Genomic DNA, 25,787 nt, shown 5'->3' with positions numbered 1-25,787 from the left:
TGATTCTTTCAGTTTTATTGTCACAACTTTATTGAACCTTATCACAAAACCTTTGCTGTAGGTCACCAAGAAAAAGAAGAGAGTCAGTTCAGCTAAAAATATCAACTTTTTTTTATTCAGAAACATCAGCTGAAGCATTATTCACTACTTTGTTTTAATTTTAATTTTCCCTGTAATTGTTAATGGAGCTTGTTTATAGATAAAATTTAGACAAAAGATAAATTCAACCACTAAAATCTGATGCCAATCCACTTATTTGCATTTCAAGAAGAAGGAAGTTATATTTATGTCTTCTTCAGAGGATTTCATGTAGTTTCTCTCAGCAGCTCTTGGTGTAGCGCCACCACAGGGTAGGAGGGAAACATTGCAGTGTGAAAGCGAACTATGACGGGTTATCCGGGAGTATGGGGTACCGGGCCCTTTGATATGGGCTGTCAGGTCCCTGTATGACCGGTGTCAGAGTCTGGTCCACATTGCCGGCAGTAAGTCGGGCTCGTTTCCGGTGAGAGTTGGACTCCGCCAGGGCTGAGCTTTGTCACCGATTCTGTTCATCACTTTCATGGACAGAATTTCTAGGCACAGCCAAGGTGTTGAGGGGATCCGATTTGGTGGCCTTAAGATCTCGTCTCTGCTTTTTGCAGACGATGTGGTCCTATTGGCTTCATCGGGTCGTGATCTGCAGCTCTCGCCGGAGCGGTTCGCAGCCGAGTGTGAAGCGGCCAGGATGGGCATCAGTGCCTCCAAATCCGAGGCCACCATTTCCGGTCTTGAAAAGGTCTGCAATCAATACTGCAATCTTTAAACCCACCCCCATTTTGATCATGTTAAACCAAAGTTTGAAAAACTTAAGACTCAACAGAAAAAAAACAACAACAAAAAAACAATCCGCATGGTGTAAAACCCAAGGTAAAACCCCAGCCTTCTTCGGGTTGGGGGAGGGGGGTTTGTCCTGCCCCAAGTGGAGGAGTTCAAGTATCTCGGGATCTTGTTCACGAATGGGGGAAGAAGGGAGCGGGAGATTGACAGGCGGATTGGCGCAGCGTCTGCCGTCAAGTGGGTGCTGTACCGGTCCGTCATGGTGAAGAGAGAGCTGAGCCAAAAAGCAAAGCTCTCGATTTACAGGTCGATCTACGTTCCCACCCTCATCTATGGTCATGAGCTTTGGGTCATGACCGAAAGAACGAGATCGCGGATACAAGCGGCCGAAATGGGTTTTCTCCGTAGGGTGTCTGGGCTCTTCCTTAGAGATAGGGTGAGAAACTCAGTCATCCGGGAGGGACTCAGAGTAGAGCCGCTGCTCCTTCACATCGAGAGGAGCCAGTTGAGGCTCGGGCATCTGGTCAGGATGCCTCCTGGACGCCTCCCTGGTGAGGTGTTCCGGGCACGTCCCACCGGGAGGAGGCCCCGTGGAAGACCCAGGACACGCTGGAGGGACTATGTCTCTCGGCTGGCCTGGGAACGCCTCGGGATTCCCCCGGAAGAGCTAGAAGAAGTGGCTGGGGAGAGGGAAGTCTGGGCCTCCCTTCTGAAGCTGCTACCCCCGCGACCCGACCTCGGATAAGCGGAAGAAGATGGATGGATGGATGGATACTCTTAGGGTTCCCAACAATAAATTGACAAGCTATTTTTTTTTTCACAAAATGAAGTTTAAACATATGTAACCTTATTTTTAGGAGCCTATATGACTGCAGAAAAAGCAGCTGTGTTTATTTAGGGAGGATCTGACTTATTTGTTTTTCTCAAGGAATTTTGCAGGAAGTTCACTGTTTAACTTTGATAACTCAAATAAAACAGAAGAAACTCAGAGATAAGGGGACAAACAGTGACAACTGAAGACAAACAGACAGAGGACTTGTCCTACAGGATTTAAAGTTCCTGTGGATCAGATGAAATCAGATTTCTTGGTTAATTTCTCCTAATTATATTCAGTGTTGTCTGAACAAACACTTCACATCCTGCAGACCTCCTGTTCTGAGAGCAGTTTTAACCCTGAAGCAACAAAAATTACTTTTTAATGTAATTTCATATTTCTTCCCCTTCACTTTGTTGAAAATCAGCCATAATTACTCAAGTAAAGCTCCAAAAATGTTGAATATTATGAAAAATATTATAAAAAAGTTACATTTTTTACCACTCATTTTAGAAACAGTCCAGTCTTTACCTCTCAAAACTTTTTCCTTCCTTTTCAATGTCTCAGATTTCGGAGACATTTATTTTTGAGTTTTCATCATCTGTTAGCCATAATCATCGCACTTTTTTTTTTTTTTTTTTTTGTTCAACTGCATTATTTTAAGAGTAAATTTCTGGTGCAATATCTGTTTGCACCAGAAGATGACAGTAGCGGCATATAAAGAAGAGATGGACTTCGATCCATTATTTAGTGAAGTGACTGGTAACTGTCGCTGGCCTAAATGTTTTCTATTAGCATTATCAAAGAAGTTAAGCAGTTTTACCATTATTTTCATAGATATGAATACTTATTATCATCTCCTTTTGCTGTCCCTTAGTGTGCAGACGACTTTGTGAGCCTGTCCCAGGGATCATACTCTCTCAACCCATCTTGTCATATTGTTTAATTATCATTTAACTGATTTCTGTTCTCCTGTGGTTCTGCATGTGGGTAAAGAAATTGGATCCCACCATAACAGTCTCTTCTGAAATAAAATCACTTAAAAAGCCATTAATACTGAAGCTCATTGATTCTCAGGTACATCTGCTGAGATTTTTTTTTTTTTTTGTGGAGAATGACTGTTTTTAACATGCTAAGTTTCTGATATGGCGTCTAGTTCTGTAGCATTTTTTTTTTTTTAGTTCCTCATCTAGCACTGGGCTCCTCAACTCCAGACCTCAGGTGCCGGCATCCTGTGACTTGTAGATGTGTCCCTGGTCCAACATACCTGACTCTAATAGCTGAATCACTTCCTCAGTGCAGTCGGGTTCTCCAGAGTAACATCCTCATTGTTTGACTGAGGTGTGTTGAAGAAGAGACACATCTAAAACCTGCAAGACACCGGCCCTACAGGCCTGGATTTAAGGACCACTGATATAGCTGGTAGTTCACTTTTGTGACGTCATCAGCTGCAACAGGCTTGAATTGCATAAAGATCATCTCTGTCCTACTCAAAGTCACTGGTATAGTTTGGATATAGCTGTGGTCTGATAAAGACTGGTTCTGTTCTGGAGATGACTGTGGAATCTCTGGAGACAATAGTGTGAAGAAGGATTCCTCATAAAATCAAGAAAGTTATAGACAACACTGAGCATTCTCTTGATGAGACCGTCTGGAGAAAACAGAGTGTCTTCAATTAGAAGCTTCTTCAGATTTGTTGTAATACAGACTGCACCAGAGATATTTCCTGCCAACTACCATCACCATCTTCAATAACTCTTTGAAGAATCTGAGTTAATGAGCTAAAACATCATTTAGTTTCCCTTTTGTGATAAAGTATTTTTGAATTTTAAAGTATTACGACAACCTTTTTTCAGTACTTTCTTCTAAATATTACAGCGTGCCCACCAGCTTTGTGATCCCGGTCTAAGATGTCTGCACAGTGTATTAGTGTCCTGCTAAATTAGCCAGGATTTGTAAAAATGTACAATTATTGTTACGTTGAAAAGTACTAAAGTTGGTACAGTTGTGAAAACAGGCACTTTTTCTGATTGCCCTGGTTTATGTAGCCATTTGTTTAAAGCAATTAAAATACAGGAATTATATTTAAAGCAGTACATCAGTTCTTTATTAAAATATTCAAAATAAACTGCATATGGTAAGACCTCAAGTTCAAAATCCCAAAAGTTCTGGGAATCCTTTAAAATGGACCTGGTCTATGGAGGGCAAAGTCTTGGTGGATCAAGTTCTTTCACAGGATGTAGGAGTCGTTCTCACAATCTGAAGGATTTCATGCCTCACTGATTCCTAAAGAAGAGGAATTTCAGTTTTATCACTTGCTGTTAGTTTATTTTTCTAAATTATATTCAGCGACGTACGCACCCCTAAACTGCCAATCAAAACTTTTTATATTATATTTCCAGGGGAAGAGAATTACGGAGAAATATTTTGGCAGATAGCATGTTCAGCCTTGTAGGATAAGTAAATAAAAACATCCTTTTGTTGTTTCTGAAAAGCTTGACTTAAGTAAATTATTACACTCCTATGATAATTTATTATTTAAGGACCAGGCTTTTATAAGAATTTATAATATACACAGGTTATTGTCTTGAATAAATTCAACTATATAGAAAGAGCGTTTCTACGACAAGCCGTTTTAACATAAATTCAGTTTTACCGTCGTTACATTCCAGATATTAAAAAAAAAATTATGACTAGACATTTTAGTAATTTAAGATATCTAATTATATTTTGACAAGACAAATGACCTATTTGAGGTATCTCTAATTACATTCTGACTAGTCGAAATGACATCAGATTTACCTTTGACTTGTATGAAAATTTCAATTCAAGATATCTAAAATGAATTACTGACTATCTGAAACTCACATTTCAGATATATACAATTAAATTATGACTAGTCATAAGGTAAATTCAAAATATCTCAATTTTAGTTTTGGCTAGTCATAATTCTAATTAAAGATATCTCAAATGACACCATAATTCAAGATATCTTAAATGTATTTTTGGATAATATATATGTAGTTTTGACTAGTGAAAAGTAAATTATAGATATCTTAAAAGCAAACAATGACTAGACAAAACAAAATCTTGAATTGTAATTTTGACTAGTCAAAGTTCCTTTTAAGATATCTCCAAATAAATAAGAGATATCTTGAATTGCACAACTTTTCTATTTAAGATATCTTAAATTAACATTTTGACTAGTCAGAATGACATTACTGATATCTTGAATATGTATTCTGAATAATCAAAACATCACTGCTACTTACGTAGCAATTTGAAAGTTTAATAAAACAATGAAACGTAGAAAAAACTAGAAAAGATGTTTGAAAATGCACCACTTTCATATTGAAAATGGTTTGACAATAGAAATTTTAGCTTTTCAAAACTGGTTTTCAGTGCATTCGGTTTGTCAGAAATGAATAAACAGGAAATTCTTTGCATATTCCTGAAGCAGTCTTAAATTACATAAGGTTTTGTGGTCTCCGCATATCCAACATTGCCGAGCTCTTTCTACGTTGTGGCATTTCACTGACACTTTTATGCAGGAAACATAACATTCTGCAGACAACTGTTTGGGCAGCACAAAGGGGCTTCCACACAATTCTTAATTCAGATACCTAAAAACTTTTATTTTGACTAGTCATGATTACGTTCAAGATATCTTAAATTTTAATTATGAATATGTGTCCCATCAAACGACAGATCCGGTGACGTAATTTGAGATGTTTTGAAAAGAATTTTAACTTGTCAAAATGTAATCGAAGATATCTTGAATTATTATTCTTACTAGTCAGAATGTAAATGCAGATATCTTAAATTACCATTCTGGATAGTCAAAATGTAGTTTTGTCTAGTCAAAATGCATTTTTAGATACTGTATCTAGAATATAATTACGTAGAGTAAGACAAAACCAAATTTATGTTAAAACGGCTTATATAATGTAAGGGCTTATATTCCACCACCTCTCAGATGTTATAAATGTCAAATATATGGACATACTGCGAACATTTGTAAAGGGAAACAGAGATGTGGTAGGTGTGGAGCTGAACATCCTTATGGTGAGTGTGGAAATAATCCTGTTAAATGTAACTGGAGGAAGTCATACTGCAGCATATGCAGGATGCATGGTAAGAAAAGAGGCAGCTGAAATTCAAAAAGTTAAAACTGATAAGAGATTTATTTATGATGAAGTAGTGAAAGAGGTGAAAAATGTTGAAAATGCTCCAAAAACAACCTATGAAAGAAAAAGAGTGACAGACAATCAATGTAATATTACATTAGAAAAATTGATTCCTTTTCTTGCATATATCATAGATTGCTCAGAACAAGCAAGAACTAAAACTGAAAAAATAAAAATCATTGTAAAGACAGCCACAAAGTTTTTCAATGTCAAAGATTTATCTTGGGAAAAAAAATCCATAATGAACTTAGACATGGAGAAGGATCATCTGAAGCTGAGGCTTCTCAAATTGTCACATAATTCTAATATTACATAGGAACGCTGGCAGTCTAATAGCATATGGTAAGGAATGTAAAGGCTTCATTAATAATCTAAATACAAAACTAGACAAAAAATGCATTCAAGAAACATGGCTCAAGCCATCTTTGCAGTTTAGTGTTCATGTTTACTCAGTCTTGCGTAAAGATAGGATAAGTGGGAATGGAGGAGGCTGTGCCATATTTTTAAAGGAAAACATAAAATTTATTCAGCTCCAAATAATATCAGATTTAGAACTTGTTACTGTAGAAATTTGGACAAATGATGGAAATATTAAAATAATAAATTATTATAATCCTTGCAAACAATTAGAAAAGTTAAAACTTGACTCAATCTTAGAACACTGGAGAGGGAAAATAGTTTGGTGTGGGGCTTCAATACACATAGCACTTTATGGGGAGATCAAAATGATTATAATGGAGGAATTTTAGGAGAGGTGATTGATGAAAAAGAATTGGTTCTCTCTCTGAGGTGTTTCCTTGTGACGCCTTGGAAGTTTCCCTGTGAAGACCAAGACCTGGCTTTCTGGATTTTCCCCCTCGTGATGCCGTGGATTGTTACCCACTGGTTGCCCGAGTTCCTGGGCTTCTGGATTTCTCCTCTTGTGTTACCCACTGGTTGTCCAAGTACTTTCTTCACCCCTGCAGATCTTCAATAAGGTCCTGGATTCTCAGCTAGCAGTCGGTTCGCTCCTCTTAATCTCCGCACCTGAACTTACCTGTCTGGCCTCCACTGCAGCCTCCACATCTCCAACAAAGAACTCACTCCGTCAAGCCCTCACACTAGAACCCGGACCACTTCAAGGACACCCACAAAGAGACCACACCCTGGAAACCACTGTATTATCCCCCTGGTGGAAGTCTATCTTCATGTCAAGTAAGATCAGTCTAAGAGGACAGACGTCCCCGGTTGGCAACCTCAAGCACAAGAATCACACAATCTCACTTTTCATCTGGTTAAAATAAACTTCGTTTATCTGATCATCTGTTCTCCTGGTGGTGTTCTGTATGTGGGTAAAGAAACTGGAACCCAACATGACGGTTTCATTATTTGCAGATGATATTATTTGGAAGAGGGAGAAAAATGTAGAATTTGTAAACAGGAAATTGCAAGAGGCATTACATAATGTAGAAACTTGGGCATTAGAATGGGGATTTAGGTTTTCAACATCCAAATCTAAATTTGTTGTTTATACAAATAGGACATTAAATCTTAATGTGAATCTCAAATTATATGGGGATGGTATAGAAGGGACAAATCAAATTAAATGTTTGCGTATCTGGTTTGATAAACTTACATGGAAGATGCATGTAGCTGAAATAGTTAAAAAAGTAAAAAAATCTATACATATGGTTTTTTAAGAGGCAAAGAATGGGGTGCAAATAGGAAAGCTTTAAAGACAATTTGTACTGGACTAATAAGATAATTTTTTATTGTTGGTGTATTTTATACAACTCATCTTCAAATACTTTATTAAAAAAATAGACAGAATACAATATCAGGCATTAAGACTTTGTTGCGGAGCAATGTAAACAACTCCAGTTTCAGCTATACAAGCTGAGATGGGTGAGATGCCACGGGAGCTCAGGATAGAACAACTAGCCATTAATTACTGAGCAAATATTAAAGGACATAATAAAGCTCATCCTCCACATGTTACGCTGCAACCTTGTCAAGAAAAAGAAAAGAAACAAATTAATAGTTTTGGATGGATAACAATAAAGTAAAAAATGTAGGAATAGATAACTTTTTAATTAGTCCTGTGGTTGCTATTCCTGTTATTCCGTCTGGGGTCCTTGGACAGGCTGAAGTTGATTTAAACTTACAGAAAAAATGGAGGCAGAAAAGAAGGAGGCGGAAAGGTACGTAAAAAGAGAATATTCAGAGTACATACAGATCTATGCAGATGCTTCTAAAATGTTAAACAATAAAAGAGATATATCTTTTGTAATTCCAGATTTAAATATTATGTGAAATAAAAGAATAACAGATTAATTGACAGCGTATACAGATGAATTAATTGCAATTCTAATGGTTTTAGAATGGATTGAAGAAGTGTGAGAGACAAATGTTATAATTTGTTGAGATTCAAGTAGTGCATTAATAAGTATTCAAGAGGTAAATTGAATACTTGTATAAAGAAGGGTGCAGAGGGGGAGTACAGGAGCCTGGTGAAGGATTTCGGGGTATGGTGCCACAGGAATAAACGCGAACTGAACATCTCTAAAACAAAAGAGACGGTTCTTGACTTCCGTAGGGTGCCCCCCTCTCCTCAGCCTATTACCATCGATGGTATAGAGGTGGAGGTGGTCAGCACATACAAATACTTGGGCCTACAACTAGACAATAAGCTGAACTGGTTCTCCAATATAGATAATGTGTACAAGAAAGCACAGAGTAGAATGTACTTTTTGAGGAGATTGGCCTCCTTCAATGTGTGCTCTAAGCTCCTGTACATGTTTTATAAGTCCATTGTATCTACTGTTATATTCTATGCAATCGTTTGTTGGGGGGGCAATGCAAGGAAGAGAGACACAGACACTGAACCGCCTCATCTGCAGAGCTGGCTCCGTGGTATGCGAGAGAGATTATATAGGCACCCTTCTGTCAAAATTTAATCGGTGAAGTGATTGATGACCCTAATCATTAATTGCTTTTAATTTCGGTGACCAGATGTCCACCCCTGCCCCCAAAATAAACATTCCTTTGACATCTGTTAATCCCATCATTGCGACACATTGTTTTGGTAAACTCCTTCTGACCGAGTTTTAAGAGTAATACAATTAAAGTATGAAAAACAATAAGTGTTAGTTCAGTGGTCCCCAACCACAGCCCTGTACCAATTGGTACAGGGCTGCGCAAGAAATAATGAACTACTTCCGGATCTTTTATTTTGAGAATCCTAAACCGGATTTCACCGGTTACGTCTTGCGCGTCAAAATTGAGCCAACTTGCAGCAGAATGAGTAACAACAGAACATCGGGCGGCGCTGATCTCCGCAATTCGGGCACGGGAATCCGCCTTCAGTTCGTATTAAAATTATTATTTTACAGTACAGTAGTTATTTGTAAAAAAAAAAAATGTTTATACAGTACTTTTTATTTGTTAAACAAATGTTTGGGCCTGTAAAAAGGTTTTGTTCTTTGGTTTCAATGTATTATTTTGTATTTCATTGTATAATAATTGTAAAAAAAATAAAGGTTCCTACTTCGTGGATTTCGCCTATCGCGGGTTCTTTTTGGAACGTAAACTCCCCCCTCCCCCCGCCACCCCCGACTCGATATTTACGACGCGCACCCCCCGGTCCACAGCAAAATATCGAAGGGCTGACCGGTCCGCACGACTAAAAGGTTGGGGACTACTGTGTTAGATAATCAAGAATAATATATATATAGTATGTACTACAAATAGATTTGGAATGTTGTAATACCTCTAGTTTTAAATAGAACAGTGGTCAGTGTACCTGTGTGTGTGGGCGTGTGTGGGTGATCTCACCAGATCACAGTATAACTCAAAATCTGTAATAAAAGCGTTTTCAAATGCTTTTCACTGACACATTGTTTGTAATTAAAAAATGTAACAATCGTAAAACACAAGTTTGTCATGAAGTTTGTCATCAGCAGCACTGGTTTGAATGTAGCACTGATGATCTTTAAGAGTTACATCTGTACCTGGAGGTAGTTTTTTTTCACTGCAGATTACACATTTTGATTCACATACGTGTAAAGTTTTCTCCTTGGTCATAGGAACGTAATATAACCTTTTACACGTAGAACATAATTTGATCATCTCACAATTACTCACAAGCATTTCAGCATCAGGTCTGTTGTGAGGTACTTTGTGTCTATCGAAGCATGTAGAGTTTTGACAGATTCTGTTACAGTCATCACAGCGTACTGGATTGTACAGCAAATATTCTGTAGAATATCTACACCCTTGTTAGAAGTATAGTAATGTTAGGCTTATACCCACAGGATGTACTTTTAACATTTTGTAAAATAAAACAATAAATGTAAAAAAAAATTAAAAAGAAAACAGTTTTAGTGTTGCAGATACATTTTATTGTGTAATAAAATAACATAAAGTACGTTACAGTGAATTTTCATAATTTTCTGTTAAAATGTGCCCCTATGTGGTATCATGTGTCAAATATTTAAGACTATTAAAGATTTACAATATGAACACTTTACAATGTATAATTTTAATTCAGAATTAATGAGATTCTCCTGATCTGCACCTGATCTGAATTGTATTGCCAATAAAATAACAATAGCAATAGATACTAATGCAGTCCTTGTTATCTTGGGGAAATAACGACGTTTCCTGAGTGAATCTATTTTGTCCAGCAGATCCTGGACCTGCTTCCTGTCTTCCATCTTCTGATTATTGAACACATGATACATCCCACTGCAGCTCTTCAGCAGTTTCTGCACGTTTTTATCTCTTTTTACAAACTGATGAATATCGATGCCTGTTTGTTCCAGTCGGTCTCCGTAGGTGAACAGGATCATGGTGTTCTTGGAAACCTCTGGACCCAGAATCTCCTGCAGCATCTCCAATCCTCTCTTCTCCTGTTCAGTGAATCTTCCCAGCTGGATGGTGAGCAGAAAAACATGAGGACCAGGAGAGCTCAGCTCCACAGCTCTCTGGATCTCAGCTTTCACTTCTTCTGGTGTAAGAACAGAGCTGGAGAGTCCGGGCGTGTCCACCACAGAGACTCTACGAGACAAAACTTCTCCTTCTGCCCTCTTACTGCTCAGAGTCAGAGGAACCAAACTGAGTTCAGAGTTAAACTCCTTCCTTCCCAGGATGGTGTTTCCTGCTGAGCTCTTCCCGACTCTTTCCTGACCCACCAGCACCACTCTGAGGTCGGCCTCTGGTTCTGAAAACAACACAGCAGTTCAGGAGCTGCAGAGCAACATTTAGCTTCTGATAGTATTATAGGTAACAGGCATTAGATTTAACTTTATTTTAACCACCAAAGAATCTGTTTTCTTAGAATGTGATGTCATTTGTGCTATTCTGCTGTTTGTGAAATAAAAGTAGAAATCTGACCACAGATAAAATCTGGTTAACATAAACTGATTAATTAGCTCTAAACTGACTGAAAGCTTAGAGCAACAGGTGGGGGCAGGGCGCTGCTCTACACTACATACAACTGGAGAAAACTGCACACCGTCTGAATATCATTAAAAATGTAAACAATGAAACACAATAGATGTTTTGGATTTACAGCGTTTTAAATCTAGTGTCCATCTGGTAACTGGAAACCATCAGTGTGACGGAGGAGCCGTCAGAACCAGACACAAATCAAAATTGAGGAAATCGAGACACACATTGGAAAACATGTTGCAAATGTCTGATGGTTGGGAATCAAACCCAGTTCAGTGTGTTGAGGATTTTAGTCTCTGTATTTCGATCATCTGCTCTACATTTACACCATTTTATGACATTCATGTGTTCATCCTCTCAGATTGTTCACCCTGTCATGCTGAGGTTTTATGTAAATTCACAGGTTATTTAAACCTTTGTGTGATTCCTCTACAATCGAATGAGGGGCAAATAGGTTTGCTTGAAAATTTGACCTGATATCTTTGTTGATTTGATTTAGAAAATAAAGTGCAATTCTCACAGATTTAATAAAGAAACAGAGTTTGTCATAATTTAATTAATATCCAAATAGTTTTCCCATTACTAAGATATATTGTTGAAAATAGGAATAAAATAGTTCCACTATATAGTCACAATGTATGTTATTTTAGGAATTGGGGACCAGTTAAACCAGTTAAACCAGCAGGTGATGATTGTTATTAATCGTTACATATATGATAAATATTTAAAAATAAGTTTTTAAAGGATTTTTTGGTTCAGATGGGTTTTATTTTGAGAGTAATTAGACAGGAAAGTAGGCAATGAAAGAGGGAAGACATGCAGCAAAGGTCATCAGGTCAAGACTTGAACTTGTGACGTCTGTGTGGAGGACTAAGGCCTCCATGTGTGGGTTGTGTGTTACCACTGCACCACCACACCACCTCCACTAAAAAGGCTTTAATGATGTCAGTTACAAAATAATATGTTCATGTTTAGGTTCATTAATCTGGAAGAAAAGTATAGATAACTTTAAAAAAACTATTTTTATAAATTTTGACCATCATTATTATTATTAAAGTTATTAAAATGTGTTTCAAGCTTCAGCTAATAGTTTCTTTAAAATGTTTTTTATAACCAATGGATGTTGTTGTATATTTAGGCATCATCAAACCAAAGCAAACACACACAAAGTAATTTAAATAAATCCTACAGATTAGTTAATACACAAGTTGCTCTACCTCTTGGTTTTTGTATATAGATCAGTTAATATCCTTTCACACTCATACAGTATATTTTTAAATGTCTATTTTGTCCACAGCCATTTTCTGATAAGTTCACATATTTTCTGTCAGATTCACTCTGACCAAACCATTAAAATACTTTATTTTCTGTTATTCAACATTATTCATAATTATACTGGGCTTAAAATTATCCAGTAATATTAGGTAATATTACTGGGGTTCAATATTGTATTTAATATTGGACCCAGTAAAATGTTGAATAATAAAATTTATCTTCCATATGACAGAGTTTACATACAATCTAACAATAAAGCCAATTAAGACGATCAGTGCAGAACTAAAATGTTTTACAGTTAAAACAACAAAAAATGACTCAATGAAGTTCGAGCAACATAAAAACACATAGAGCCAAATCACAGCCCTACGTTAAAATAAAAATAATCACAAAATGAGCTGAAACCAACATATCACAAGGTATCAAATAGGGCTGTTGTAAATGAATATGTTAGTAATCGAGTAATCGGATAAAACCCAAAACATTGGTAAATCTAATATAACAGCAGTTTTACTATCACATATCAACATCAGTCCAATTTTTTACATTTGAGCTTCCCTAACAATAACTTTTCTGTAGTTTAGAAAATTAACTTGTAACAATAATAATAACTAAGTTAACGTGAAGAAAAGTTATACAAAAGTCTGAAATTATATTCAATTTAATAATAAAGAGGTAAGCTCACAAATATGCTTATAAAAAATGTTTATATTCCAGCTTTTGGTTTTTGTATTCATCTCCAGTCAGTTTAATAGATGAACTCTCATCTTGCCCAGACATTTATAGCTTTGTGTTCAGCAATAACAACGACGGGATTTGATACCTTCGTTCATCACACACAGAAACATCTACCAGGTTTGTAACGCCACCTATTAGTGGCGACCGGGATGATATGAAATTTATTTTTTGGTTTGTCCGTAAAGTTACGCAACTAAAACACAGCCACTTGGAGTGTTCAGTCTATCCGCTCACCTGTATAAATATAATTATATATAATGTATAAATAATCCTTCAGCTTTTCTCTGCTGTTCACTCTGAACCAGCAGCTCCCAGAGGAGAAACGTCTACCGTACTGCAGGCATCGCGCCAGTCATTTTAAGGATACTTAGTGTTGAACGAGAAACGACAAAGACCCAGACATCACCAATCAATAAAATCCTCCCAGGCCCAACTTGAAAATTGAACCCTATGCTGCTAACATTTAGTTTTCGTCAACAACTCAGGCGGAAGTGAGAGAGCTGAGCAACGCAAGTAACGACCCGACCGAAACATGGCGCTAAATAATAAAATATAAATTAACGAGGCTTCGAGGCAGATACATTTTCCTCGAGGAATTTTAATAATCAAGGTACTCGAATCACTCAAGGAATCGTTTCAGCTCTGGTATGAAATGCCAGGAGAAAAGATGGGTTTTCAGAAGAGAAACAGTAAAAGACAAAACCAAATCTATGAGGTCAGATATTCAACAAACCTGGAGCTACAGGATCAACTATAGTGAATTTGTTCACTTTGGCTGAAATATGTGGAATTTGGAGCCAAACATGTTGCAATGGCAGGATGTCTACCTTCACCATGCCACCACGGCCACGATCCCTACAGAAAATTGCTTTGTGCTCTAAAGAAGATGAGAGAAACTTGTCAAGTCAAGTTTATTTGTGTTGCACATTTCAGCATCAAGGCATTTCAAAATGCTTCACATCATAAAAACACAAAAATACAAAATCATAAAACAGTCAACAATTGAATCATTACATTTTGTCAAGTGCCATCGTTTCATGTCAAAATGTTGATTAATTTTTAATTTATTATGTTTCTAAAGAAACTCTAACCCACTGGGTTTTTAGTCTAGATTTAAAGGCACTCAGTGTTTCGGCTGTTTTGCAGTTTTCTGGAAGTTTATTCCAGATTTGTGGTGCATAGAAGCTGAATGCTGCTTCTTCATGTTTGGTTCTGGTTCTGGGGATGCAGTACAGAACCAGAACCAGAAGACCTGAGAGTTCTGGAAGGTTGATACACCAGCAGATCTTTAATGTGTTGTGATGCTGAGCCTTTCAGTGAACTAAATCACTGAACTCGTGCAAAAAGATAAAAGTTTATATGGGAATCATCACTGTCACTTGTTAAAGGCTAAATGTTGAGGCTAGAAGGTATTTTACACAAATATACTTTTTAGTATTTTATATTTAATGAAAAATAATTAAAACAACTAAAATGTGGCATCAATACTAGCTCTAAAATGTTTTTTTATTTTATATATTTTGCTGGTAAATAATATTTGCCCTTAGAGATAATAATGTATAAAATTGTAAACTCTCCTTACCACGTCGATAATAGCTGTATCTGGACATCTTGACTGTCTTCTGGCAGGGAGTTGATCTGTGATGATCTGTGGCTCTTGGTTTCTTTCTTTGTATTAAATGGTTTCACTTTTTATGTTGATGCTGTTTTATAGTCTGGTTCCAGACTCCTCCCTTTGAGTCTCTCTGCTGATGCAGTTACAGTCAGAACTACTGTATGTACAGTGGTGGTTTCTGATATGGGGGATATGGCAACTGTCCAGGGCAGCATCTTGTGTGTGTGGGGGCGGGGGGGCATGAGAGTCCTCCTGTCAGCCCCCTCCTCCTTGGTCCTCAAATACCTCCCGCCCACCATTGTTGGTGATGTATTTCCCCAACAATGGGAAATACTTCCTCAGATCCTCTCATTACAACAGGAGGATCTGATCATCAATAGTGTCTAATGCAAAACATCATCAACCCAACCCAACCAGTTCGTCCTGTTTGAATATGTGGAATGTCCTGATTGAACATGAAAACAAAATGTTTCAGGAAATATGCAGCATGACGAACACACAGATAATCGCAAACTACATGGATCAATTAGATTGCTTATTGATCCACAAGTGTTTGGAGTATCCTCTTCTGGAGGATTTTCCAGAAGAGGATACTCCTAAAGTCGATATTTATAATAATGAAAGCAGATATTCAACATAGAGAAACTTTTTTAAACTTTTTGTTTATTTTCAGTAAAGATTAAACTGGAAAATTACTTTTACTTTCTGTTACAACAGTATCGTCATGACAAACCAGACAGAACTCTTTCAACCTCATGAATTACCTCTTTGTACAAAACTCTGGATTGTACAAAATGTCACTAATGGTGTAATGATATCTGCTTATCTAGAAGATAAATAAAATAGAATAGTATCTATTTTATTCAATTAATATGTGTCAAATGTACATTTTATTGTCTTCTTTCTGACTTACAGTAAGAAAGAACTTGTAAGTCAACCCCCCCCTGTGTGGTTGGGGGGGTGAAGAAAATATCTTGTCTGACACACAAAATTAAAACCTCTAAAAGTCAAAAGAGCCTGTTGGAAAAGGGAAGGAATAGATTTTAAATTCAGATGAACCCATTTGATTCACAAGATACACATGAAGAAATGTCTTCTGGACCGGAGTTTCTTAAATTTACAGATGGAATGAATCAACAGGTTGTACTTGGGACGTCTCTCCTTAGCGCTCACGTAGCAGACCTCACTTCATTTAAGCCACCTGACTCTAACGTCCCAGAGGATCCATCACTCTGCGTTTCTGAGGTCTGAGGCCGGGGTCCAGACTTTATCTATACACCCTTCTTGCTCCAGAATGTGTCTGGCCCCTCGGCACTGCAGAACAGGACATTACCTGTCCGGATCACTACAAGAAAATTTACAAGAAACAGAAACATAAAATATAGGGGACCTAATTCAAACATCAGAATGTTCCCCTGCCTAAAGGAACCTCAGACTGAAGATTTCTTGGCCTCCAAGTCACTTAAACTAGCTCTTTTAAATACAAGATCTCTCTGTGCTAAAGCTCTATTAATTAATGATTTCATCACTGAGCATAATATCGATGTTATGTTTCTGACAGAAACATGGTTGAATGATAATAATGAATCGATCATACTAATTGAATCTGCGCCTCCTAACTACAATTTCTTCTGTGAGAATAAAAAACATAAAAAAGGAGGAGGCGTGGCTTCAATATTTAAGAATACCATAAATTGTAGTAAAATCTCTTTGGGTCACTTCACCTCTTTTGAGTATCTTGGAATTGAGGTTAAAGGCCACAAACGAACTTTGACTGTAACTCTATACAAAACTCCAACTTTTGAGGAAAATTTCTTTACTGACTTGAATGAATTTCTATCTCTTATATGTATTGATTATGATTGTTTAATAATTGTCGGTGATTTCAACATTCATATTGACAACCCCCAAGACAGAGGGGCAAAAAAGCTCGCTAATATTTTAGAGACTTTTGGTCTAACACAACATGTCAAACAAGCAACACACACTCAAGGACACACACTGGACCTGGTTATCAGTAAGGGTGTGAATATTTCCAATGTCTCTGTAAATGATGTCGCCCTGTCGCATCACTTCCTGTTATCTTTGAAAGTTCTTTATCTTTTAACCCACTTGGACAAACAGCTACTGTAACAAAGTTACAAATGTATTTTATTATTATTATTTCTAATTTATTTTATATTGAGAATTTGTGAATTTTATCTTATTCGGTTATTTTTATTTGTTGTTTTGTTGTTTTTGCTGGTAAATTTATTTTGAGCTCACATTGGCAGTGAATTTGCACCATTTATATAAATGAATTCATTCAGATTTGTGTGTAAACAAGAAAAACAAACATTATCATTACTTTATCCAGTTCAAACGTGTAAATTAATAAAGACCTTAAAATAGTCTATGGCTTCTTTTATTGTATTCCCGCATTTTTCAGTTTCTAAAAGGCAGTTCCCAGATGAACAATAGATTTTAAAAGTATAGCTTCAAAACATCTATTGAGCATCATTGTTGTTTGAAGGTTTTAATGGGACAGTGTCCAACTTCTCCAGTTGGTTTGTAGTGTATCCCCTCCCACACCTGTTGCTCTAACCTACAAAGTCGGCCTTCTATCACCTGAAGAACATTTCCAGGATTAAAGGACTAATGTCTCAGCCAGATCTAGAGAAACTCATCCATGCGTTCATCTTCAGTCGTATTGATTACTGCAACAGCGTCTTCACAGGTCTGTCTAACAAATCAATCAAACAGCTGCAGCTGATCCAGAATGCTGCTGCTCGCGTTCTCACTAAAACCAGGAAGATAGAGCACATAACACCAGTTTTAAAGTCCCTCCACTGGCTCCCTGTAGCTCAAAGAATAGACTTTAAAATACTGTTGTTAGTTTATAAATCACTGAACGGCTTAGCACCACAATACATTAAGGATCTGCTTTTATTGTATCAACCTTCCAGAACCTCTCAGGTCTTCCGGTTCTGGTCTGCTCTGCATCCCCAGAACCAGAACCAAACGAGGAGAAGCAGCTTTCAGCATCTATGCACCACAAATTTGGAACAAACTTCCAGAAAACTGTAAAACAGCTGAAACACTGACTTCTTTTAAATCTCAACTAAAAACCCACCTGTTTAGAATTGTATTTGAAATGTAATCAATTACAAATTTATTGATAGAACTTGACTTAATTATGTGTTTTGATTATTGTTTCTGTGTTGATTTGTGTTTCTGTGTTTGTAATGATGTAAAGCACTTTGAAATGCCTTTCTGCTGAAATGTGCTATACAAATAAAATTTGATTGATTGATTGATATATGAAAGCAGATATCAACTCTTCACAATATTCAAGTGTCAAATTTAACTTAGTATGAAATGTTCAATGGAGGCCTCATAAATAAGGCACAGAGGGGTCCAACAAATGACTAAATGCAGATATGACTAAAGGGGCTGGCCACAAATCACCCAGGAGATATAATAATATGCAATAATAGACATTTTGTGTGCATTTCCATCTATATGGATCTGATATGGATCAGTCTCCTTTAGCTGCTAACATTTGTTGTAACATTATGAATCTGGAGAACCGATGAGTTTAAATTTATTCTAATGTCTCCCTCTGCTACACAGAATTGATTTTGCCTTTGCAGACAGATGTAGCATAAAGATGATTTAAAATTGTTAAATTGCTGTTCAGAAATTAAGACAACTTTCTTTGCACCTGAAAATGTAATATCTGCATCCTTTACTATAACTCTGCTAGCAAAGATGCCTTCATGTTTTAATCATTTGGCTGCAATATTGGGAAGAGTTTCCATTAACTGTGATGGGTTATCTGGGATTCATTAAGATGTAGGAAGGAGAGCAGCAATTAACACAACTGTAACATTTTATTGTTTAGTTTGATTCAATTCAGTTAGCACATATTATTAAAGGGACAGTAAATATATTATTCTGGTACATAGTGCAATTTTACAGTACAATCAAGTAAATATGTTACCTTCAGTTGTTATAAATATGTTTTAAATATCAAATATGACTTAAAAGAAATTTGATTTTTTAATTTAATGCCTTGAAATTGGGCATCTGTCTCTAAACCATCGCTCCTCCATGAACCCTTTCACAACCTTTTTTTTTTTTACCAGCTTTTCACTGAGAAGTAGCTGCTATAATGAGCTCAGCTGAGGCGCAGTTCCACTACTTGTTTGCTAATTGCTGCTGGCTAGTCTGAAGGAGCTCATGAAAAGTTCATGGGAAAAGGCTGATCTGTGAGGCAGAAGGTCAAATTAAAGGACTAATGTCTGCAAGATCTAGAGAAATTCATTCATGCGTTTATCTTTAGTCACATTGATTACTGCAACAGTATCTTCACAGGTCTGCCTAAAAAATCAATCAGGTCCAGAACGCTGCTGCTGGAGTTCTGACTAAAACCAGTGTTACGCCCCCAAGGTCTAGGAGTCCAGGGGCGGTAACATAAAAATGTGTTCAGAGAAAAAAGTGGAATGAAAGAATGATTTATTACAAGAGAAGGTTTTCACAGAACCAAAACACAATACAACTTAAGCCAATTAAACAAAAGTAAAGAACCAACAAATTCAGAAATCACTGAGTGCTAATTAAATGACAAGAGGTGCAAACACATCAGTCTAAAGTAACTCAAATCAACCAAAAAGAAGGAACAAAGGGGAGCACCAAAAACCTCCCAAACACAAGCCTCTAGCTTGTTCAAAGTTTATCTAAAGCAGATTCACTACTTAACAAAAGAAACAAGAACAAAATTGCTCAAACTGTCCACAAACAGTCACAAAACACGGAAGGTGGGGGTCAGCTGTACACAACCTCTTCCTGCTAGCTGCCCCACTGGAGGAATGAACTAGGACGTCTTTTATATGATGCAGGTGGGTCTCATCAACGTCTGATTGGCTTTGCTGCTCCAATGGGGTGGCTGCTCTCCTGCAGCTTCTAGGCAGCCAATCAGAAAGCTGTGCCCGCACAGCTGATCCTGCATAATAGAAAAAAAAAGAGCCTGCACAGCCTTAAGAGGCCAGGGGCCGTAACACTCCCCCCCTTAAATTACAAAACCAGGTTTTGTAAATGCTGAATGTTACACAAAACAAAAGAATACTCACATCCTGGACAGGCCATCTGCAAGAACATTTTCTGCTCCTTTCTTATGCCGAATGTTTAAATGGTATTCTTGCAACAGTAATGCCCACCGCATAAGGCGCTGGTTGTGGTTATACATGCGAGAAAGAAATACTAGTGGATTATGATCTGTGAATACATCAATCGGTAAACTACTGGAACCAAGGTAGACATGAAAGTGCTGAAGAGCCAACAACAGAGCCAAGGTTTCTTTTTCAATGGTGGAATAGTTCAGTTGATGTCTGTTGAACTTGCGAGAGAAATAGCAAACAGGATGATCTAAACCCTGCAAATCTTCCTGAATTAGCACTGCACCAGCCCCAACAGCGCTGGCATCCACCTCCAGCTTGAAAGGTCGGGTCAGATCAGGTGCAGCTAGTACTGGTGTGTGACAAAGAAGAAACTTAGCACTTTCAAAAGAATTCTGGCATTTCTCTGACCAAACAAAATCAGTCTTTGGGCTGAGTAGATTGGTTAATGGTTGAACTACTGAGGAGAAATTTCTACAAAAGTTCCGGTAATAGCCAACCATGCCAAGAAATCTACGTAGTTCACGGCGTGTTTTGGGTGTGGGATAATCATTAATTGCTACAACTTTAGCGTTGAGGGGACGGACTTGGCCTTGCCCCACCTCTCTGCCTAAATATGTCACTGTGGCCTTGCCAAATTCACACTTAGCAAGGTTAAGGGTCAAGGAAGCTTGGGCCAAACTGTGAAATACTTGATATAGTGTTTGCAAATGTTCCTGCCAGGTTTCAGTATACACCACCAAGTCATCTAAATACGCACTGCAGTTGGAGATGCCACGCAGTACTGTATTTATCAGTCTCTGAAAAGTAGCTGGAGCGTTACACATACCAAATGCCATAACAGTGTATTGCAAAAAGTCATCTGGGGTCACAAAAGCTGAAATGTTGGAAGCCCTTTCAGTCAAAGGGACTTGCCAATAACCCTTAAGAAGGTCCAACTTTGTAACGTATTTTGCAGCTCCAATATTGTCCACGCAGTCTTCAATCCTGGGGAGAGGATAGGCATCAGGTACAGTGACAGAATTTACCTTACGAAAGTCAGTGATAAAGCGTGGTGAACCATCTGATTTGGTTTCTAACAAGCAAGGTGAGCTCCAGGGACTTTGACTAGGTTTGGCTAAACCATGTTCCATCAGATATTCAGTTTCCTGTTTCATTAAGGAACGTTTTGTGGGATTAGCACGATAAGGATGCTGTTTGATTGGTTTTGCATTTTGAACATCTATGTCATGTTCTAGAACAGTTGTACGTGTTGGTACATCATTAAATAAACATTGGTATTCATTAATGAGGACCATTACATCCTTTTGATGTTCAGGGGATAAGTGGTCAAGCTGGCTCTGCAGGGATTTTAGCATCTCTGAATTTGTAAGGCGGGGGCTAGAACAGAGAGGATAATTCATTCTTAGGCCATCAGCATTGTTTACCTCACCTATTTCTAGTTGAGTTGTGACCGCCACTGGAGCACACCCCCCACTAGGTTCTGGTGCAGGTCGAGAGTGGTATAATTTAAGCATGTTCACATGGCAGACACGGGTTTTGCGCCGCCGATTAGGGGTACCAATGACATAATCATTCTCCCCTATTTTCTCTAGAATTTCATAAGGGCCATCAAATTTGGCAGACAAAGCCGAGCCAGGAACAGGCAGGAGTGCAATAACCTGATCTCCTACATGAAAAACTCTTTTGACAGATGTTTTATCATAGTGGTGTTTCATTTTTCTTTGAGAGTCAGCTAGATGCTTCTTAGCAAGAGCATTAGCTTGACACAGGCGCTCACGAAAGGCTTGCACATACTTAGTCACACTTGTCTTGGAACATTCTTCAGGAACTAAAAAAGTTTCTTTTAAGGCTCTTAAAGGGCCACGGGGTGTGTGTCCAAATACTAACTCCGCTGGACTAAAGCCAAGGGATTCTTGAACAGCCTCTCTAGCAGCAAACAATACAAATGGAACCCCCTCATCCCAACTTTTACCAGTTTCCAGACAGTACTTGCGTAGCATCGACTTTAAGGTCTGATGCCATCGTTCTAAAGCACCTTGGGACTCTGGGTGGTAAGCAGAGGAAACAGCATGCTTAATGTTTAGGGTTTTAGCTACTTGCTTGAACAACTTTGATTGAAAATTTGTTCCTTGATCTGTTTGTAGGGTTTTAGGTAAACCAAACACAGAGAAGAACTTTGTCAGAGCTTTAATCACAGCTTTGGCTGTAATCTTATTCAAAGGGATGGCTTCAGGGAATCGCGTTGCAGCACACATAATTGTGATCAGATATTGATTTCCACACTTTGTTCTGGGTAAAGGTCCAACACAGTCTACTATGACATGGTCAAATGGTTGGTCTATCACTGGAATAGGACACAATGGAGCAGGTGATATTACCTGATTTGGTTTACCAGCAATTTGGCACACATGACAACTACGACAGAACTTTGAAATGTCACGTTTCATACCAGGCCAGAAAAAGTGCTTTAACAGAAGTTGGTATGTTTTGGTAATGCCTAAGTGACCAGTCCACTGGCTTTCATGAGCCAGAGATAGAATTTTCTGTCTATATGCGGTTGGTATAACAATCTGTTTAACCTTACTCCAATCTGAGCTTCCTGCACCTGATGAAGACCACTGACGCATTAAAACACCTCGTTCCACAATGTAAGCTTGTTTCTCTTTATTGGCTTGTTCAGCACTTACCACATTTCTGAAACATCTTTGTAATGTTTCATCAGCTTGTTGAGCAGATGACAAGTGTTGTCTGGTCAGGGGGATGGATGTTTTCTCCAAGAGTGGACAAGGCTCCTCCAGCTCCACCAAATCTGGAAGTAACGAGATGCTGTTACTTTTGGTTTGTGCGTCGCCCTCACTGGAAAATGGAGACATCAGAACAGAATCAGAAATTGAAATATCCCGATCCTTGCGTGCTTGAGCACGGGTGACCACACAGGCTGGGTACAACCCAGGGTCTGAAGAGTCTGGGGTTATCTGATCTAAAGGATTGTCTAAAACTTCCAGACTGGGAAGTACTAAACCTCCAGCAATGTCATTTCCCATTAGCATAGCCACCCCATCTATGGGTAACTCCGGGCAGACAGCAACAGGGAAAAAGCCAGTGACAAGTTTGGATTTTATGTAAACTCTGTGGACTGGTCTTGGAGCGTAGCCCATCTCTATCCCCCTCAGAACAGAGTTATAACCACAGGCACTCTCATGTGTGAACGGTAAAACATTTGCGAGAATGACTGACTGGGAACCTCCAGTATCTCTCAGGATACGTACTGGCTTCAAATCAGAGGGATCAGCCGTCAATGAGATTAAGCCATCGAAAATGAATGGTATAAAACAGGGATCAGGTAATTTGTCACCACAACCAACGTTCTTATTACGAGGTTCTTTTTTCACAAAACCAACACCTTTAGTTTGTGTAGAATTTGACTGATTTTTGCGTTTTAGAGCTAAACAATCAGCGATGACATGTCCAGGTTTGTGACAATAAAAACATTCACGGCTTTCTTTTGGAACCGTGGTTTTAACCATCTGAGACTGTGGTACAGAGCCAATATGTGACTTTTCATTAAGAGTGAAGGATGACTTATGGGTAAGGGCATACTCATCAGCCAGAACAGCAGCAGATGCCAAAGTGGTCACCTTCTGTTCATTTAGGTACACCACCACCCGATCTGGAATGCACTTCTTAAAGTCTTCCAGCAATATTAGCTCACGTAATGTCTCATAATTATTTACCTTGGATGCAGTACACCACTTATCAAAGAGAATGGATTTCTCTCTGGCAAACTCAACATGCGTTTGTCCGATAGTTTTCTTCTGCTGTCGAAACTTCTGTCTATAAGCTTCTGGGACCAACTCATAGGCTTGTAAGACAGCAGCTTTAACCAGATCATAGTCTAAACTATCTTTTAAAGGGAGCGCTGCCAACACATCTTGAGCTTTACCAGAAAACTTACATTGTAACAAGAGTGGCCAGGTTTCCCTAGGCCATTGCAAAGCACCCGCAATGCGTTCAAATGCTGCAAAGTATGTGTCCACCTCAGATTCTCTAAAAGCAGGTACTAAAGAAATACACTTACTGATGTCAAATGGCATAGCAGACATGGAGGTGGAACCGGGGGTGACAGAGGCAGAGGGCGCTCGAGTCTGGGCCTCCAGCTCAAGTTTGCGCAGCTTTATAGCTTTATCAGCCTCTATTTCCAGTCTCCTGACCTCAAGCTCCAGCTGAGCTCTTCTGTCCTGGGCTTTTTCCTCAGCCTCCATTTGGAGACGTGCCAACCGCACCTTCAAACGAGCTCCATCTCGTCCTTCTGAACTCACAGAAGACAGTGGATCATAGCGAGGGAGTGTGCGAGGTGTCTTTCCCCGGTCACTCACTGCTGCTTCCGCACTAGGACCATCTTTGAAGTCCTCCACAGACAGGGTCTCTCGGCTTGGCACCGCAGCAGCCTCAGGCAGATCAGGCTCTTTGATCACCCCAATTTCCACCAACTTATCCACTATCAGAGCCTTTAGGTCACCTTTAAGGACCTGTTTTGGGACCTGCAGCTGAAAGTACTCCACAATTTGCAGCAATTCATTCTTGCGGCAGCTATCAATAAGCTCAAGAGAGGGATCGGCTAAAAAGTGCTCCAGACTGAATGTACCTGACATAGTTGCTGGATACAGACAACCAAAAATGTTCCTCTTCTAACTCTGAACAGAGGGATCCTCTTAACGAGGATCCCGGACGAGCCCCCACTTATGTTACGCCCCCAAGGTCTAGGAGTCCAGGGGCGGTAACATAAAAATGTGTTCAGAGAAAAAAGTGGAATGAAAGAATGATTTATTACAAGAGAAGGTTTTCACAGAACCAAAACACAATACAACTTAAGCCAATTAAACAAAAGTAAAGAACCAACAAATTCAGAAATCACTGAGTGCTAATTAAATGACAAGAGGTGCAAACACATCAGTCTAAAGTAACTCAAATCAACCAAAAAGAAGGAACAAAGGGGAGCACCAAAAACCTCCCAAACACAAGCCTCTAGCTTGTTCAAAGTTTATCTAAAGCAGATTCACTACTTAACAAAAGAAACAAGAACAAAATTGCTCAAACTGTCCACAAACAGTCACAAAACACGGAAGGTGGGGGTCAGCTGTACACAACCTCTTCCTGCTAGCTGCCCCACTGGAGGAATGAACTAGGACGTCTTTTATATGATGCAGGTGGGTCTCATCAACGTCTGATTGGCTTTGCTGCTCCAATGGGGTGGCTGCTCTCCTGCAGCTTCTAGGCAGCCAATCAGAAAGCTGTGCCCGCACAGCTGATCCTGCATAATAGAAAAAAAAAGAGCCTGCACAGCCTTAAGAGGCCAGGGGCCGTAACACCAGGAAGATGGAACAAATCACCCAGATATAAAGTCATTCCACAGGCTCCCTGTAGTTCAGAGAATGGACTTTAAAATACTGTTGTTAGTTTATAAATCACTGAATTGTTTAGCACCACAACACATTAAAGATCTGCTGTTGTCATAGCAACCTTCCAGGCCTCTCAGGTCTTCTGCTTCTGATCTGCATCCTGAGAACCAAACATGGAGAAGCAGCATTCAGCTTCAAATCTGGAACAGAAAACTGCAAAACAGCTGAAACACTGAGTTCCTTTAAATCAAGACTAGACATCTTAGAGTTGCTGTGGAAACATAATCAATGAAACATTGATCAATATATTTGATGTGTATTGAAGATTTTAACAACGGCACTTGACAAAATGTC

At 38.6% G+C, this 25,787-nt stretch overlaps 2 protein-coding genes across 3 annotated transcripts; both read right to left on the bottom strand.

The window, feature by feature from the left end:
- Window positions 1-10,214: 10,214 nt before the first annotated feature.
- LOC102217073 (GTPase IMAP family member 4-like) lies at window positions 10,215-14,922 on the bottom strand. 2 transcript variants are annotated; one of them, XM_023325274.1, is made up of 3 exons: window positions 14,843-14,914; window positions 13,994-14,137; window positions 10,215-11,017 (listed from the first exon to the last, which is right to left on the bottom strand). In XM_023325274.1, the coding sequence occupies exons 1-3, from the start codon at window positions 14,868-14,870 to the stop codon at window positions 10,281-10,283; spliced, it is 909 nt and encodes a 302-aa protein (XP_023181042.1). In that variant the 5' UTR covers window positions 14,871-14,914; the 3' UTR covers window positions 10,215-10,280. The 2 variants fall into 2 exon arrangements, with proteins under 2 accessions (XP_023181042.1, XP_023181048.1); XM_023325280.1 differs by lacking the exon at window positions 13,994-14,137 and having other exon boundaries at window positions 14,843-14,922.
- A 4,927-nt stretch (window positions 14,923-19,849) lies between these two features.
- On the bottom strand, window positions 19,850-25,082 carry LOC111605866. The gene is made up of 2 exons (XM_023325231.1): window positions 22,722-25,082; window positions 19,850-21,018 (listed from the first exon to the last, which is right to left on the bottom strand). Exons 1-2 carry the CDS (start codon window positions 24,684-24,686, stop codon window positions 21,013-21,015), a joined length of 1,971 nt encoding a protein of 656 aa, XP_023180999.1. The 5' UTR covers window positions 24,687-25,082; the 3' UTR covers window positions 19,850-21,012.
- Window positions 25,083-25,787: the final 705 nt, after the last annotated feature.

Source organism: Xiphophorus maculatus, chromosome 2 (assembly GCF_002775205.1).
Source record: "Xiphophorus maculatus strain JP 163 A chromosome 2, X_maculatus-5.0-male, whole genome shotgun sequence".
NCBI classification, from domain to species: domain Eukaryota; kingdom Metazoa; phylum Chordata; class Actinopteri; order Cyprinodontiformes; family Poeciliidae; genus Xiphophorus; species Xiphophorus maculatus.
The sequence above is the reverse complement of the archived record's forward strand: the minus strand, read 5'-3'. Positions and strand labels throughout refer to the sequence as shown.

Coding starts and splice junctions, on each gene's coding strand:
- LOC102217073 (XM_023325274.1), bottom strand. CDS start 14,870: ATGTCCAGATACAGCTATTATCGACGTG. Junction 14,138..14,842: donor ATACAGCTATTATCGACGTG/GTAAGGAGAGTT, acceptor CATCTTCTTTAG/AGCACAAAGCAATTTTCTGT. Junction 11,018..13,993: donor AGTTGATCCTGTAGCTCCAG/GTTTGTTGAATA, acceptor TGTTGTTTTCAG/AACCAGAGGCCGACCTCAGA.
- LOC111605866 (XM_023325231.1), bottom strand. CDS start 24,686: ATGTCAGGTACATTCAGTCTGGAGCACTTTTTAGCCGATCCCTCTCTT.